Below are 12,232 nucleotides of genomic sequence, written 5' to 3'. Positions count from 1 at the left end.
GATAACTCACTCACTCTCATGAGAACAGCATGAGGGAACCACCCCCAAGATCTAATCACCTCCCATGAGGACCTTCCCCCAATACGTGGGGATTACAATTTTGATTACAATTCAAGATGAGATTTTGGGTAGGGACACAGCAAAACCATATCAGAGCCTTACCTCTCAGTGCGGGCTGGGAATGTTTCCATACCTTCCAGGTGACCAAAAGCATTATTTTATTATCCAAACATGCAAAGAACCAAGTGTCCCCCCATAACTGCCATTAACCATCCCTAAAAGTATATCTCCTACCTAGCTATTACATACCAAGGCTAAAAGCTATCTCAATATGCAAAGTAAAAAGGTCAGGTATTACATTGCAAAACAGAGTAGAGCCTTATATCTAATCTGTTTGCTTACGACTCCTGGGGTTCCATGAGGAAAACAGAGGTTCCACCCAAAACAGAGTCTGTGGTGCCTTCTGTTTTTCCTGAGGGGTCCCATGCTGTTAGGAATCATCTTAGGTCCTCTCATGTGGGCATCAAGGGTGGCAAGAGGGCAGACAGAAGTAAATGGAGAAACATAATTCAGTCAACTGGGAAGAAAAAAACCTTTTCCTCAAAAAACAAGATCCAAGAAGGGAAAAAGCATAAAGGCCTTTTACTGTCATAATTTTGCAAAGGCAGTTTCACTGGTATTACTCAGGAGGGTATTTCTCTCATGATCAAAACTGCTTCGGTTTTTTTCCCTATATTTCCTGAAAGTCCAGATTACACAAAGGTCTGTTCTGTTGTTTTCGTTTTTCTAGGATCCTACGCTCACATTAGCAAACTTTTGGAAGCAAGTAGTTCGCTTTCTTTAGTGTGAAATTCTAGGTTTTAACCTTGGAATAAGTTGGGGGGAAGGAAGGACAGAAACAGCCACAGAAGTGACCCTTCTTTTCTGAATACAGTTCTTGTTTGTTTTTTTTTAACTGCTCCATTCCAATTGTAGTGAATGCAATTCTTTAATTAACTGGAAGTTCCCCCTTCCCATGCGTTTGCATTTATTTATTATGAAATTTGATTTTCTCTGGATTTGCTCCCGTAATCTTCTCCTGCAGGTTTTGGACCAGGCTTCTCTTCCTCTCTTATCAATATGATTCTAACTGATTTCTATCCTCAGGGGATTCTTCACAATTTCTGGACTGCTGATGGTACACTTTCCTTTAATTATACTGCTCTTGTTTATTTTGCCATTGTAATATTTTAAGGGATTTGAAGCAGGGAGGATGAGAACAAAGTTACAGGTGCGTAGGCTGCCATCTTGATCTAATCTGACCAGTCATTTTCTTATGTCAATTTGCCTGAGGCGAGGAGACTGGCCAGGGCTCACTCAGAGAGGCAAGGAGAAAGGGCTTCTTCCAGGGAAGGCTTCTGATTACTCAGGATTTCTTCTTCTTCTTCTTTTTTAACTATTGTACAATATTTATATTATGATTATTCATGACCTCTGATAAAGGACCATTAGGACTTAAGGACCTACAATCTGCGTATCAGTGTTTTAGAAAGAGCAAAGGCTACAGCTAGCACATAAGACCCCTTAGGGCAAATTAGAAAAGGGCATGACCTTCGGAGCAGAAACATTGCAAAAAATATAGTCTCCCCTTGGGGTAGATTAATTGGAAAAATGCACCTCTTTGGATAAGCCAGTCATAAGAAAGTTTGCCTTTCTCTGCTGACCATGGCGCCCCTGAATTAGGACACGAGGCTTGAATGACTAGTACAGTATGGGCTAGATTTCATTTCCCCACACATAGCTGTGTGGGGGGCATAGGCTGCAGAACCATATTACCAATTATGGTGGCCTCTGCTGGTGCTAATCACAATGCCCAGAGACAAGGCCTCTGCCTTCTGAAGTGTCTCCCAATTCCACGCACAGGTCTGAAAGGTCAGTTGAAACTCAGAGAGACTTTGCTAAAGTAGGCCTTCTATGACAGCAGTCTTTGCTCCCCACTTTCCACTGCACCAAGAGACAGCCCTGAATCCCTGAGTCCTAGCGGAGCCAACATTGCAGAGCAGCCCAGAGATCATCCTTCTAACAACCAGGGAACTCTGGTTTTAAAGACTAGGCTCTCCTCACTTAGGCTTCTAATAGAGTCACTCTCAGCACCAAGAAGAGAGGTTTTTTTGTTTTGTTTTGTTTTGTTTTGTTTGTTTTTTGAGACGGAGTCTCAATCTGTCGCTCACATTGGAGTGCAGTGGCGTGATCTCAGCTCACTGCAATCTCTGCCTCCCGGGTTCAAGCGATTCTCCTGCTTCAGCCTCCTGAGTAGCTGGGATTGCAGGCACACACCACCATGCATGACTAATTTTTGTATTTTTAGTAGAGACGGGGTTTCACCATGTTGGTCAGGCTGGTCTCGAACTCCTGACCTCATGATCTGCCCGCCTTGGCCTCCCAAAGTGCTGGGATTACAGACGTGAGCCACCGTGCCCGGCCGAGGAGAGGTCTTTAATGCAAATGCCACCAACAACTCTTAGAGACCATCAACCACCACTAGGACTCCCTAGGTGTTGTCCTTAGGAATTAGAGATGAGGCCTCTATTGGACATGCTACAACCTCTCTCCCACAATTTACTTCACTCACTCACCAGGGCCATCAGCAGATACACCAGAATGCATATACCTTTATTTGTATATTTAAAACAAAAATAGGATTAGTCAATAGACATTGGGCTACAACTGGTTTTATGCCTCACTTAATGTATCACAGACACCTTTCAGATGGATACATACAGCGCCATCATTTTCTTTGTAATGGCTGCGGTGTTCTACTACATGGATGTACCATAATCTATTTAGGCTTTCTTATCTTCCCCCCAAGTCTCTCCTCCTCATCCTCTCAACAGAGTTATAGCAACTTTTGGATAAACTATTATGTGTAAATAATTAACTGATGAGCCACGTAATATATTATAATTACATTTCCTTTCTTAAACATTTGCTTTTCCTGGATTTAACAATTGCCTCTCCTTTTCATTTGCTTCGTTTTCTATGGTGCTCTGTGGAGTTGTGCAGTGCATAATTTATGCAGTTATATATGGCAGCCCTGTCTGTACCTATGGCTAAATCATCCCAAACTATCAAACAGAGCTTCTTTATTTTTCCTCTAGGGTGAATGAGGGGTGAGGGGGCTGGGTTTCTGAGAAGGGAGCCAGACTTTCAATATAATTTTATAGACAGTTAAATTAATAGATGATCTATCCATTCCATTTTATTTTCTTAGATGCCTCTGTCTTCCTACTTCAATATCCTGTGTCAGATCATCTGTTTCCTGGATGCCATGTCTTCCTCTTTCTTGGTTTGCCCTTTAGTTTTAGTGGAGCATGTCTTCTAGTCACTTCTTGTGAGTGTGTGCATGGGAGGAAAATTATTTAAGCACTGCATGACTGAAAATGTATTTATTCTACCTTAAAACTCAATTGATATGTTGACTGAATATAGAATTCTACATTGGAAATCATATTCACTAATAATTTTGAAGTATGGTTCCGCTGTCTTTCAGCTTTACTGATTTCTATTGAGAAGCCAAATGCCATTCTTATTCTTGATCCTTTGTATGGAAACTTTTACTTCTTCCTACCTCTGGAAGCTTTTAAGGTCTGCTTTAATACTCTGAAATTTTACAATGGTATGCCTCCATGTGGGGCTCTTTCTCCCTCATGCTTCATATTTTATGAATATAACACTATCTTTTATCTTTCTGCATATACTGGAGTAGAAGCTTAGTAGGGCTTTTTTTATGTTTTTTAAGTATTTATTTATTTATTTTTTTGGAGACAGTGTTGCTGGAGTGCAGTGGTGCGATCTCGGCTCACTGCAACCTCTGCCTCCTGGGTTCAAGTGATTCTCCTGCCTGAGCCTCCGGAGCAGCTGGGATTATAGGCGTGCGCCACCATGCCCGGCTAATCTTTTGTATTTTTGTAGAGACGGGGTTTCACCATGTTCGCCAGGCTGGTCTCTATCTCCTGACCTCAAGTAATCCGCCCACCACAGCCTCCCAAAGTGTTGGGACTACAGGCGTGAGCCTCCACGCCCAGCTTTTTAAAATGTTTTTATTTGTTCTTGTCATTGTTTGTATTTTCTCCCACCTCCCCTTTTCTGTTTTTTGGCTTTTGTTTCACTTCTGGTTTTCACGTTGGAACCTTCCTTAAGTTGTTTGAAATCTTTAGTGATTTGTTCATATTTAAGAGTGAGGCACTAAAAAGCTGGCTGGAAGTTCTGAATGCCTGGGAGAAGGGGTGGGCTTTGATGTATGTCAATTGGATAGCAGGATGCTTTTTCGTTGAGGTACCTGTACCAGTAGACTATTCTTTGATGTGGCTCAATTCTTCAGAGAAGGATCCTTTAAATCTCCTATCTGGGATATAAGACTGGCTGCTTATATTCCAAGAACTAGATATGAGAAATAGAATCCCAGACTTTATTCCTCCTATTTTCAGTCTAGCATACTCTACTTTCCCTACTTGTCTCTAAGTCTATAACCTCTGTGGTTCATTTTCACTTATTTGCATTTTAGTCTATTTTAAAAATGTTTTATTGATAAATAACATACAGAAATGCACAAATCATTGGCTGGGCGCAGTGGTTCATGCCTGTAATCCCAGCACTTTGGGAGGCTGAGGCAGGCAGATCACCTGAGGTCGGGAGTTCGAGACCAGCCATGACCAACATGGAGAAACCCCGTCTCTACTAAGAATACAAAATTAGCCGGGTGTGTTGGCGCATGCCTATAATCCCAGCTACTCAGGAAGGCTGAGGCAGGTGAATCGCTTGAACCCGGAAGGTGGAGGTTACAGTGAGCTGAGATTGCATCATTGCACTCCAGCCTGGGCAACAAGAGCGAAACTCTGTCTCAAAAAAAAAAAAAAAAAAAGAAATTCACAAATTATAAGTGTACTGCTCAATGAACTTTTACAAATAAAGCTACATAATGAGCATCCAGATGTCTCTTGTTTAGTCTCTACAAATAATAGACCTCTTTTGCTGGAGTAACATACGTAAAGCACTTAGAACGTCCATGGGATTATGATGAGTGCTTCTACTGGGGCTAGCTAAAATAATTTAGTCACCTATCCATCTGCTTTCCATCTGCCTTTCTTTCTTTTCTTTTTCTTTCCTTTTCTTTTTTTCTTTTGAAACGGCGTCTCACTTTGGCCGAGGCTGGAGTGCAGTGGCACACTCACGGTTCACTGTATCTTTGACCTCCTGGGCTCAAGCAATCCTCCCGCCTCAGCCTCCCTAGTAGCTGGGACTACAGGTGCGTGCCCACCACACCGAGCTACTTTTTGTATTTTTTGTAGAGATAGGTTTTCACCATGTTGCCCAGGCTGGTCTGAAACTCCTAGGCTGTAAGCGATCTTCCCTCCTCAGCCTCGCAAAGTGCTAGGATTATAGGCTTGAGTCACCACACCCAGCTCTAAGCAGTGTTTTCATGTAGCATTTACCGCTCCTAGTTTCACGGAAGGTAAAGTCTACATTCCAGTTTCTCCATTTTCTTGTTTTCAGGTGATTTCTGTACTTTACTATTTTCCTTACAAAATTTTTAATTTTGATGTAGTCTTACCTGTTAATGGATGGCCAAAAGGCACTGGATAAAAATCAGCAGCTATTCCTTATAAATGAGTACAATGAGTATAGAAAGCACAATGAGAATAGAAAAGAAATTTTTTTTTTTTTGGCCTTGGTCTCGCTCTGTTGCCCAGGTTAGAGTACAGTGGCGTGATCTCTACTCACTGCAACCTCTGCCTCCCCAGGCTCAGGTGATTCTCCCACTTCAGCCTTTGGAGTAGCTGGGACTACAGACATGCACCACCACACCAGCTAATTTTTTGTATTCTTTGTAGAGACTGGTTTTACCATATTGCCCACACTGCTGTCGCACTCCAGGGCTCAATCCACCTACCTTGGCCTCCCAAAGCGCTGGAATTACAGACATGAACCACCACACCCAGCTAGAAAAGAGCTTTCTAAACACAGTAAAGAGTATCGAAAAGCCAATAGAAAGCATCATAATCAAGTCACTTCCCCTGAAATTCAGGAATAAAGCATAGATGTCCACTACAGTGTTTTGAAGGCTCTGGAATGTGACAAAACAAGAAAACAAAATAAGCTGTATAAATCTAAAAGAAAGAGAAAAGAGGAAAAAGTATAATTATTTATAGATATGATTATACGCATTGAGAATCCAAGAAACGTAACTTAAAAACATTAAAACTAATAAGCCTATGTAGTGGATATCTGCTATTTTGCTTTGCCCAGCATTCCTTCCTCTCTGCTTCTAGCAACAGCATTCTTCTTCCTTTGGATACCTGCTCCTACTTTATCCTTTCAATATAGTCCTGGTAGGACAGGCAATCACAATAGTCCCCTCTGCTGCCTGTGGCTGGGCACCTAACCCAGGATGGACTAATCATAATATCATAATCATAATATCCAACCCCATTGGACTCCGTGGTAGCTCCAAGTGGTAGGCATGAGACCTGGCCCAGAGATACAAGATCTCCCTTGGAGTTTTCCAAATCAAAGGTAAAGAAGTAATTTTCTCTTTTCCTTGGATCTTGAACTGTAAGGATGTGACCCCAGAGCAATTAGTAGCCATGTCCGGTCTCTACCATGTAAGAGTCTTAGAGAATTAGGCAATACAGAGAGAAGCAGAGATGAAAGATGAGACGGAGTGAGAGCCTAGATACCATTTGAGTCCCTCGATCTAGTTGGTTCTGAGATCTGCCCTATTCTTCCCAGTTACGTTAACCAATAAACTCAATTTTCCTCTTAAGCTTATTCAAGTTGGGTTTCTGTCACTTGGAAACAAGAGTCCTAATACAGGCCAGATGTAAAATAAATATACAGAATCCCATCGTTTCCATTTTTTTCCTTTTCAAAGTATTATTAAATAGCTCCCTTTTATTTTCCAATATTTGTTATAAAAATGTTTAAACATGCAGAAAAGTTTAAAGAATTTTTATAATGAACATCAATACACCCACCACCTAGATTTTAAAATTAACATTCTTTTGTTATATTCCAATAATGTTCTTATTCTAGTAATAACAGAACTAGATATTATGTGTGCATATATATATCCCATTCACAACAGTGTGAAACACCAACAGACATAGACTAAAGCCTTAACGAAACTTGTCTCTCAAGACAAAGGACAAAAAAAGGAGCAATCTAGCAATCGAGAAAATTTTAGATAGCTAATCTAGTCAAGCCAAATGCCATGGGAAAAAAAAAAAAATGCAGACTCATCCTTACCCAAGCCAGCAATGGCGGAACAGGAGCCTAGACTTCGGCTCTTAGAAGGCTCCAGTTCCCATCTCCCATCTCCCACCTTTTCCCGCTCAGCAGAGACCACGTGGAGAGCCTGATGCCCCTCCCCCTCCCCATGGAGGAGACGTCAGCACTACCCTGATGCCCCACCCCTCCCCATGAGGGTGATGTCAGCACTACCCGATTGTGAAGACACAATCCCTCCCCAGCAGTTCAGTTTAGAAACTGCCAGTCTTGGTATAGAACAACCTAGGCTTATCTGTTTAAGTCCCATAGGTAGTATTATTAGAGAATAACCCAGGCTTTGGGAACTGTATAACTCTGAGATCGTTTGAAATTTTCGTTTTGTTTTTCTTTTGGCTCCAACCAGGCCTCTGTTGTTAGTCTAGTGGGGTTTCCCCTGCAGAGATTGGTCAGCTCTGCTGTCTATCATCCTGGAAGGTGTTAAATACACAGGAAGGCCAGCCTCGGCGGGCAGGACCTAGCCTGAAAGGGCGGGTATTGCTAATGTGTTTTCAAAAGGTCTTCCCAATCCTCTGCTTTAGATAGATCGGACCTTAGATAGAAGAACACAACGGATCCTCCAGTGACTGATGGTGAGCTAAAATGCCCTTTTGAGATTTCGGAATGTGGGGAGGGTCTTGTTTAGGAACTTATTGAAGGTGGACCTGGTTATGTACCTGGTTATGGGTCACAAGACCTAAGCAAAGCCACATTTTTAGGCAATTTTAAGTTATTCTCAATGTTGTGCTAGGTTTCGTTATTCCCAAATATTTATAAAAGGTATGTTAAAAGTTACAGCCTTTATTCACCTGTGATGTGGATAACTTAGGGAAAAGCTCGTTAGAGTCATAGTTATTTGTGGTGAAGAGCCTACCCAGCAAAGTGGTGATCACAAGATGGCCTTCAACAACCATAGCACTGCAGCTTAAAGAAGAGGCAGGAACAGAAGAAAATTTGTGACCTGATTCAGATCGTAAGTGAGATAGTACTTTGAAGAACCTCCAGAAATAGCTGGAGGACACTTTGAGGGGAATCTGTTTTGTTGACATTCAAGCCAGTAGGAGTTCAAGCCATTGTAATTTAAAATGGCATGTCAGGCTTCCAATTTAAGAGAGTCTTAACAAATGTGTTTTCCCTGCCAAATCAGCTTTAAATGACAGAAGAAAAAAACAAGTAAAAGAATAGCACTAAAATTCCAAGGGTTAGCAAGGAAGGATGTGATTAGCAGACCAAAATTTTGATAATTTCCTTGAAGATATGGAACAAATAGGATAAAATTGGCTGGGAAACCAGAGTCAATGAATTCATAACACTGTACAGATATGGGAGAGGACTGCTGGAAAAGTGAATTCTCTGTTTTCTATGGTAGACCCAAAGGACGGATGATGTCACAGTCATCTGGATCAGGAGATGGGAGTGATGATAAGGCTATTACCTCTAAAGACGGTGGTGAGTAAATGAACTAGTAAAACTCAAGAGTTAAGTCTAAATAATTGTTAACAGGCCGGGCGCGGTGGCTCACGCCTGTAATCCCAGCACCTTGGGAGGCCGAGGCGAGCAGATCACGAGATCAGGAGATCGAGACCACCGTGAAAACCCGTCTCTACTAAAAATACAAAAAATTAGCCGGGCGTGGTTGTGGGCGCCTGTCGTCCCAGCTACTCAGGAGGCTGAAGCAAGAGAATGGCGTGAACCCGGGAGGCGGAGCTTGCAGTGAGCCGAGATCGCGCCACTGCACTCCAGCCTGAGTGACAGATCGAGACTCCGTCTCAGGAAAAAAAAAATTGTTAACAACATGTCTAGGAAGCTTGAGTAAATTCTTATGAAATTATTCCTCAGGGCCGGGTGCGGTGGCTCACGCTTGTAATCTCAGCACTCTGGGAGGCTGGGGCAGCGGGTGGGGGAGGTGATGGGGGAGGAGGGGTTGGCGGGGAAGATCACCTGAGGTCAGGAATTTGAGAGTAGCCTGGCCAACATTGTGAAACCCCGTCTCTACTAAAAATACAAAAATTAACTGGGCGTGGTCACGGCACGCGCCTGTAATCCCAGCTACTAGGGAGGCTCAGGCTGGAGAATCGCTTGAATGTGGGAGGTGGAGGTTGCAGTGAGCGGAGATTGTGCCATTGCACTCCAGCCCAGCCTGGGCAACAGCGGGACTCCGTCTCAAAAAAAAAAAAAAAAAAAGAAAAAAGAAAAGGAAGGAAATTCCTCAGAACATCTAGCATAATGAAACAATTAATAAAAAAATTAATAGCAAGGTAGAAACAAATTTTCCCAGAGAAAACTGGGATCAGGGGATGGTGGTCAAGAGGGCACTCCTGCTTTTACTTTGTTTTTGTTGCTTTGCAGTGAGAATGAATTCATGTAATATTTTGCCAAAAACTTTAAGGTTTGATAAAATTTAGTGTTGCTAAGGATATGGGGCAGTTAATGGTCATTCAGAAGGTGGGGATCATATGTTGGCACAACATTTTTGAAGGGTAAATATGACAGTGTATCGAAATTTTAAATATACCTTCCGCTTGACCCAATTCTACTTTTTCAAATATATCCTCAGAAATACTTTTATACATGCACAGATTTATGTTACAAGGATGTTCATTGGAGCATGTTTGTAGTCACAAAAATTGGAAATAACCAAATGTTCAAAAATAGGGGAATGGTTTAATACAATATGGTATATTTTTACTGTAAAATAGTATACAGCCCTTAAAAAGAATGAGGTAGATCTCTATATACTGTCATGGACAGATCTCTAATATATATTAAGCGAAAAAAGCAAATTGTAGAGCTATACGTACAGTAATTATGCCATTTGAAAAAATACGAAAGCTTCCTGTTTGTATATATACAAGTATATATGTACATAAATGCTGAGGAAGGTGATGCACCAAATTTAACAGGTAAAAGAGACACTTTTAATTTTATTTTATTTATTTTTCTTTTTTTGTATGCTTATCTGACCACCAACACTTACACTTTTTATCCTATATTCTTCTATATTGTTTAAATTTTTTCTTACAAAAAGAATGTTTATATATCATTTGCATAACTAAACAGAACTGAAAGGTGACCATTAATAGAATGTAAATAGTATGTAGAACTTCCAAAACACTAATAGTTGAAAAAAGAAACAAAGGAAATTGTCAGTCCAGCAAGGTAAGGTAAGAGAAAAAAGCAACAACAATAACGTGTGATAATTAGATTTTTTTAAGTGATAGGAATATATATCCATATATAGTATACTATGTTGCCCTTAAAAATAGTGAGGTAGATCTGTGTGTAGTGACAAGGAAAGATGTTCATGATATAATATTAAGCAAAAAATAAAGTCATAGAAAAATTTATACTGTGTGATCCTTTTTTTAAAAAAAGCAAAAACTCTGCATGTTGGTTAAGTGTATAGGAAAAGATCTTTAATCAGCAAACTTAACTGAGGTTACCTTTGGGGGCTGGTTTTAGTTGGGGAACAGGGACTGAGTGGAAAGTTCACCTTATTTTGTAGTCAAAGGTTGTTGAGACCTGGACATTTCTTTTCTTTTTCTTTTCCTTTTCTTTTTTTTTTTTTTTTGATGGAGTTTTGCTCTTGTTGCTCAGGCTGGAATGCTATATGGCATGATTTCGGCTCACTGCAACCTCCGCCTCCTGGGTTCAAGCAATTCTCCTGCCTCAGCCTCCCAAGTAGCTGGGATTACAGGCATGCGCCACCACACCCAGCTAATTTTGTATTTTTTAAGTAAAGACAGGGTTTCACCATGTTGGTCAGGCTGGTCTTGAACTCCTGACTTCAAGTGACCCACCTGCCTTGGCCTCCTAAAGTGCTGGGATTACAGGCATGAGCTACCACGCCTGGCCAAGACCGGGACATTTCTAACTGTACCTCTGGTTATATTACTCCCTTCCATATTTGATGCCCTTCAGTGGTTACCCATGACCTACTAGATAGAATCTAAACTCTGGAGGATGACATATAATATTCGCCATGATCTGAACCCAGCCCACCTCTCTGTCTTCATCTCTCATCATTCCTCCACAGGCCTACTGAACATCAGTCACACAGCATGGTAATATGGTTGTTCCAAGGTATCTGCAGGGAACTGGCTCCAGGAACCCTGCAGATACCAAAATCGGTGCATATTCAACTCCCACAGTCAGCTCTGCGGAACCCACAGATACAAAAATTGGCCTTCCCTTTACAGGTTTCCAATCCTGCAAATCCTGTATTTTCCATTCCTGCTTGATTGCTGATGTGGAACCTGCCCATGCAGAGGGCCGACCGTATTTATTGAAAAAATATGTGTATAAATGGACCATCACAGTTTAAACCCCAGTTGTTCAAGGGTCACCTGTAAACAGTTGCCTAAATGGGCCATGATCTTTCTCATGCTTCCATGTCTCTGCACACACTGTTCCCCTTTTCAAGTAATCCATAGATCTTTAGATCTCACTGTCCTGATACTACAAATTTAGTTTGGACTTGTATGATTAATATACAGATTACAACATTAAGCCCCCATATTGTGGACCATAGAGAGTCCATTCTTCCACCAGATAGGAGGGTGCATCCCTCGCCCTTGAGTAATTTCCAGAAATCCACAAGGTATGCTTAAATGTTACAAAAATCAATCCTAGTTGTCATTTGTTATCTCTGCCAGCTATTCTTTCTGCATACTGTCATGGTCTGCCTTCAATAAGTCACCACTTCCCATCTTGAAACTTTTTTTAAAAAAACCTTTTAGTTTTTTTAATTTTAAAAATTTCTGCAAACACTATGGCGACTTGTGTAATTTTAGTACATACAAAAGATGTATGATGTGTAATTTATGGAGCATAATTATTAAATAAACATCCAGGAATCCATCATCTGTGTGTAAGAACTAGAACATTACTGATACTTTTGAATCTACCTAAATTCCCCTTCCCTAAATTT

The 12,232-nt window shown here is 41.1% G+C and overlaps 1 protein-coding gene and 1 long non-coding RNA gene across 3 annotated transcripts in view; one reads left to right on the top strand and one right to left on the bottom strand.

The window, feature by feature from the left end:
* Window positions 1–12,232, bottom strand: part of LOC112130757 (uncharacterized) — a 47,433-nt gene that overhangs the window by 25,081 nt on the left and 10,120 nt on the right. The gene's annotated exons all lie outside the window — the stretch shown is intronic.
* The window catches only part of CUL4B (cullin 4B), a 49,884-nt gene continuing 45,173 nt past the window's right edge, over window positions 7,522–12,232 (top strand). For both annotated transcript variants that reach the window (XM_024240480.3, XM_054545016.2), the window contains exons 1-2: window positions 7,522–7,895; window positions 8,672–8,751. In XM_024240480.3, the coding sequence (XP_024096248.1) occupies window positions 8,685–8,751 (67 nt within the window). In that variant the 5' untranslated portion in view covers window positions 7,522–7,895; window positions 8,672–8,684. The remainder of the gene's footprint in view (window positions 7,896–8,671; window positions 8,752–12,232) is intronic.

This window comes from Pongo abelii, chromosome X, assembly GCF_028885655.2.
Source record: "Pongo abelii isolate AG06213 chromosome X, NHGRI_mPonAbe1-v2.0_pri, whole genome shotgun sequence".
NCBI lineage: Eukaryota > Metazoa > Chordata > Mammalia > Primates > Hominidae > Pongo > Pongo abelii.
The sequence above is the reverse complement of the archived record's forward strand: the minus strand, read 5'-3'. Positions and strand labels throughout refer to the sequence as shown.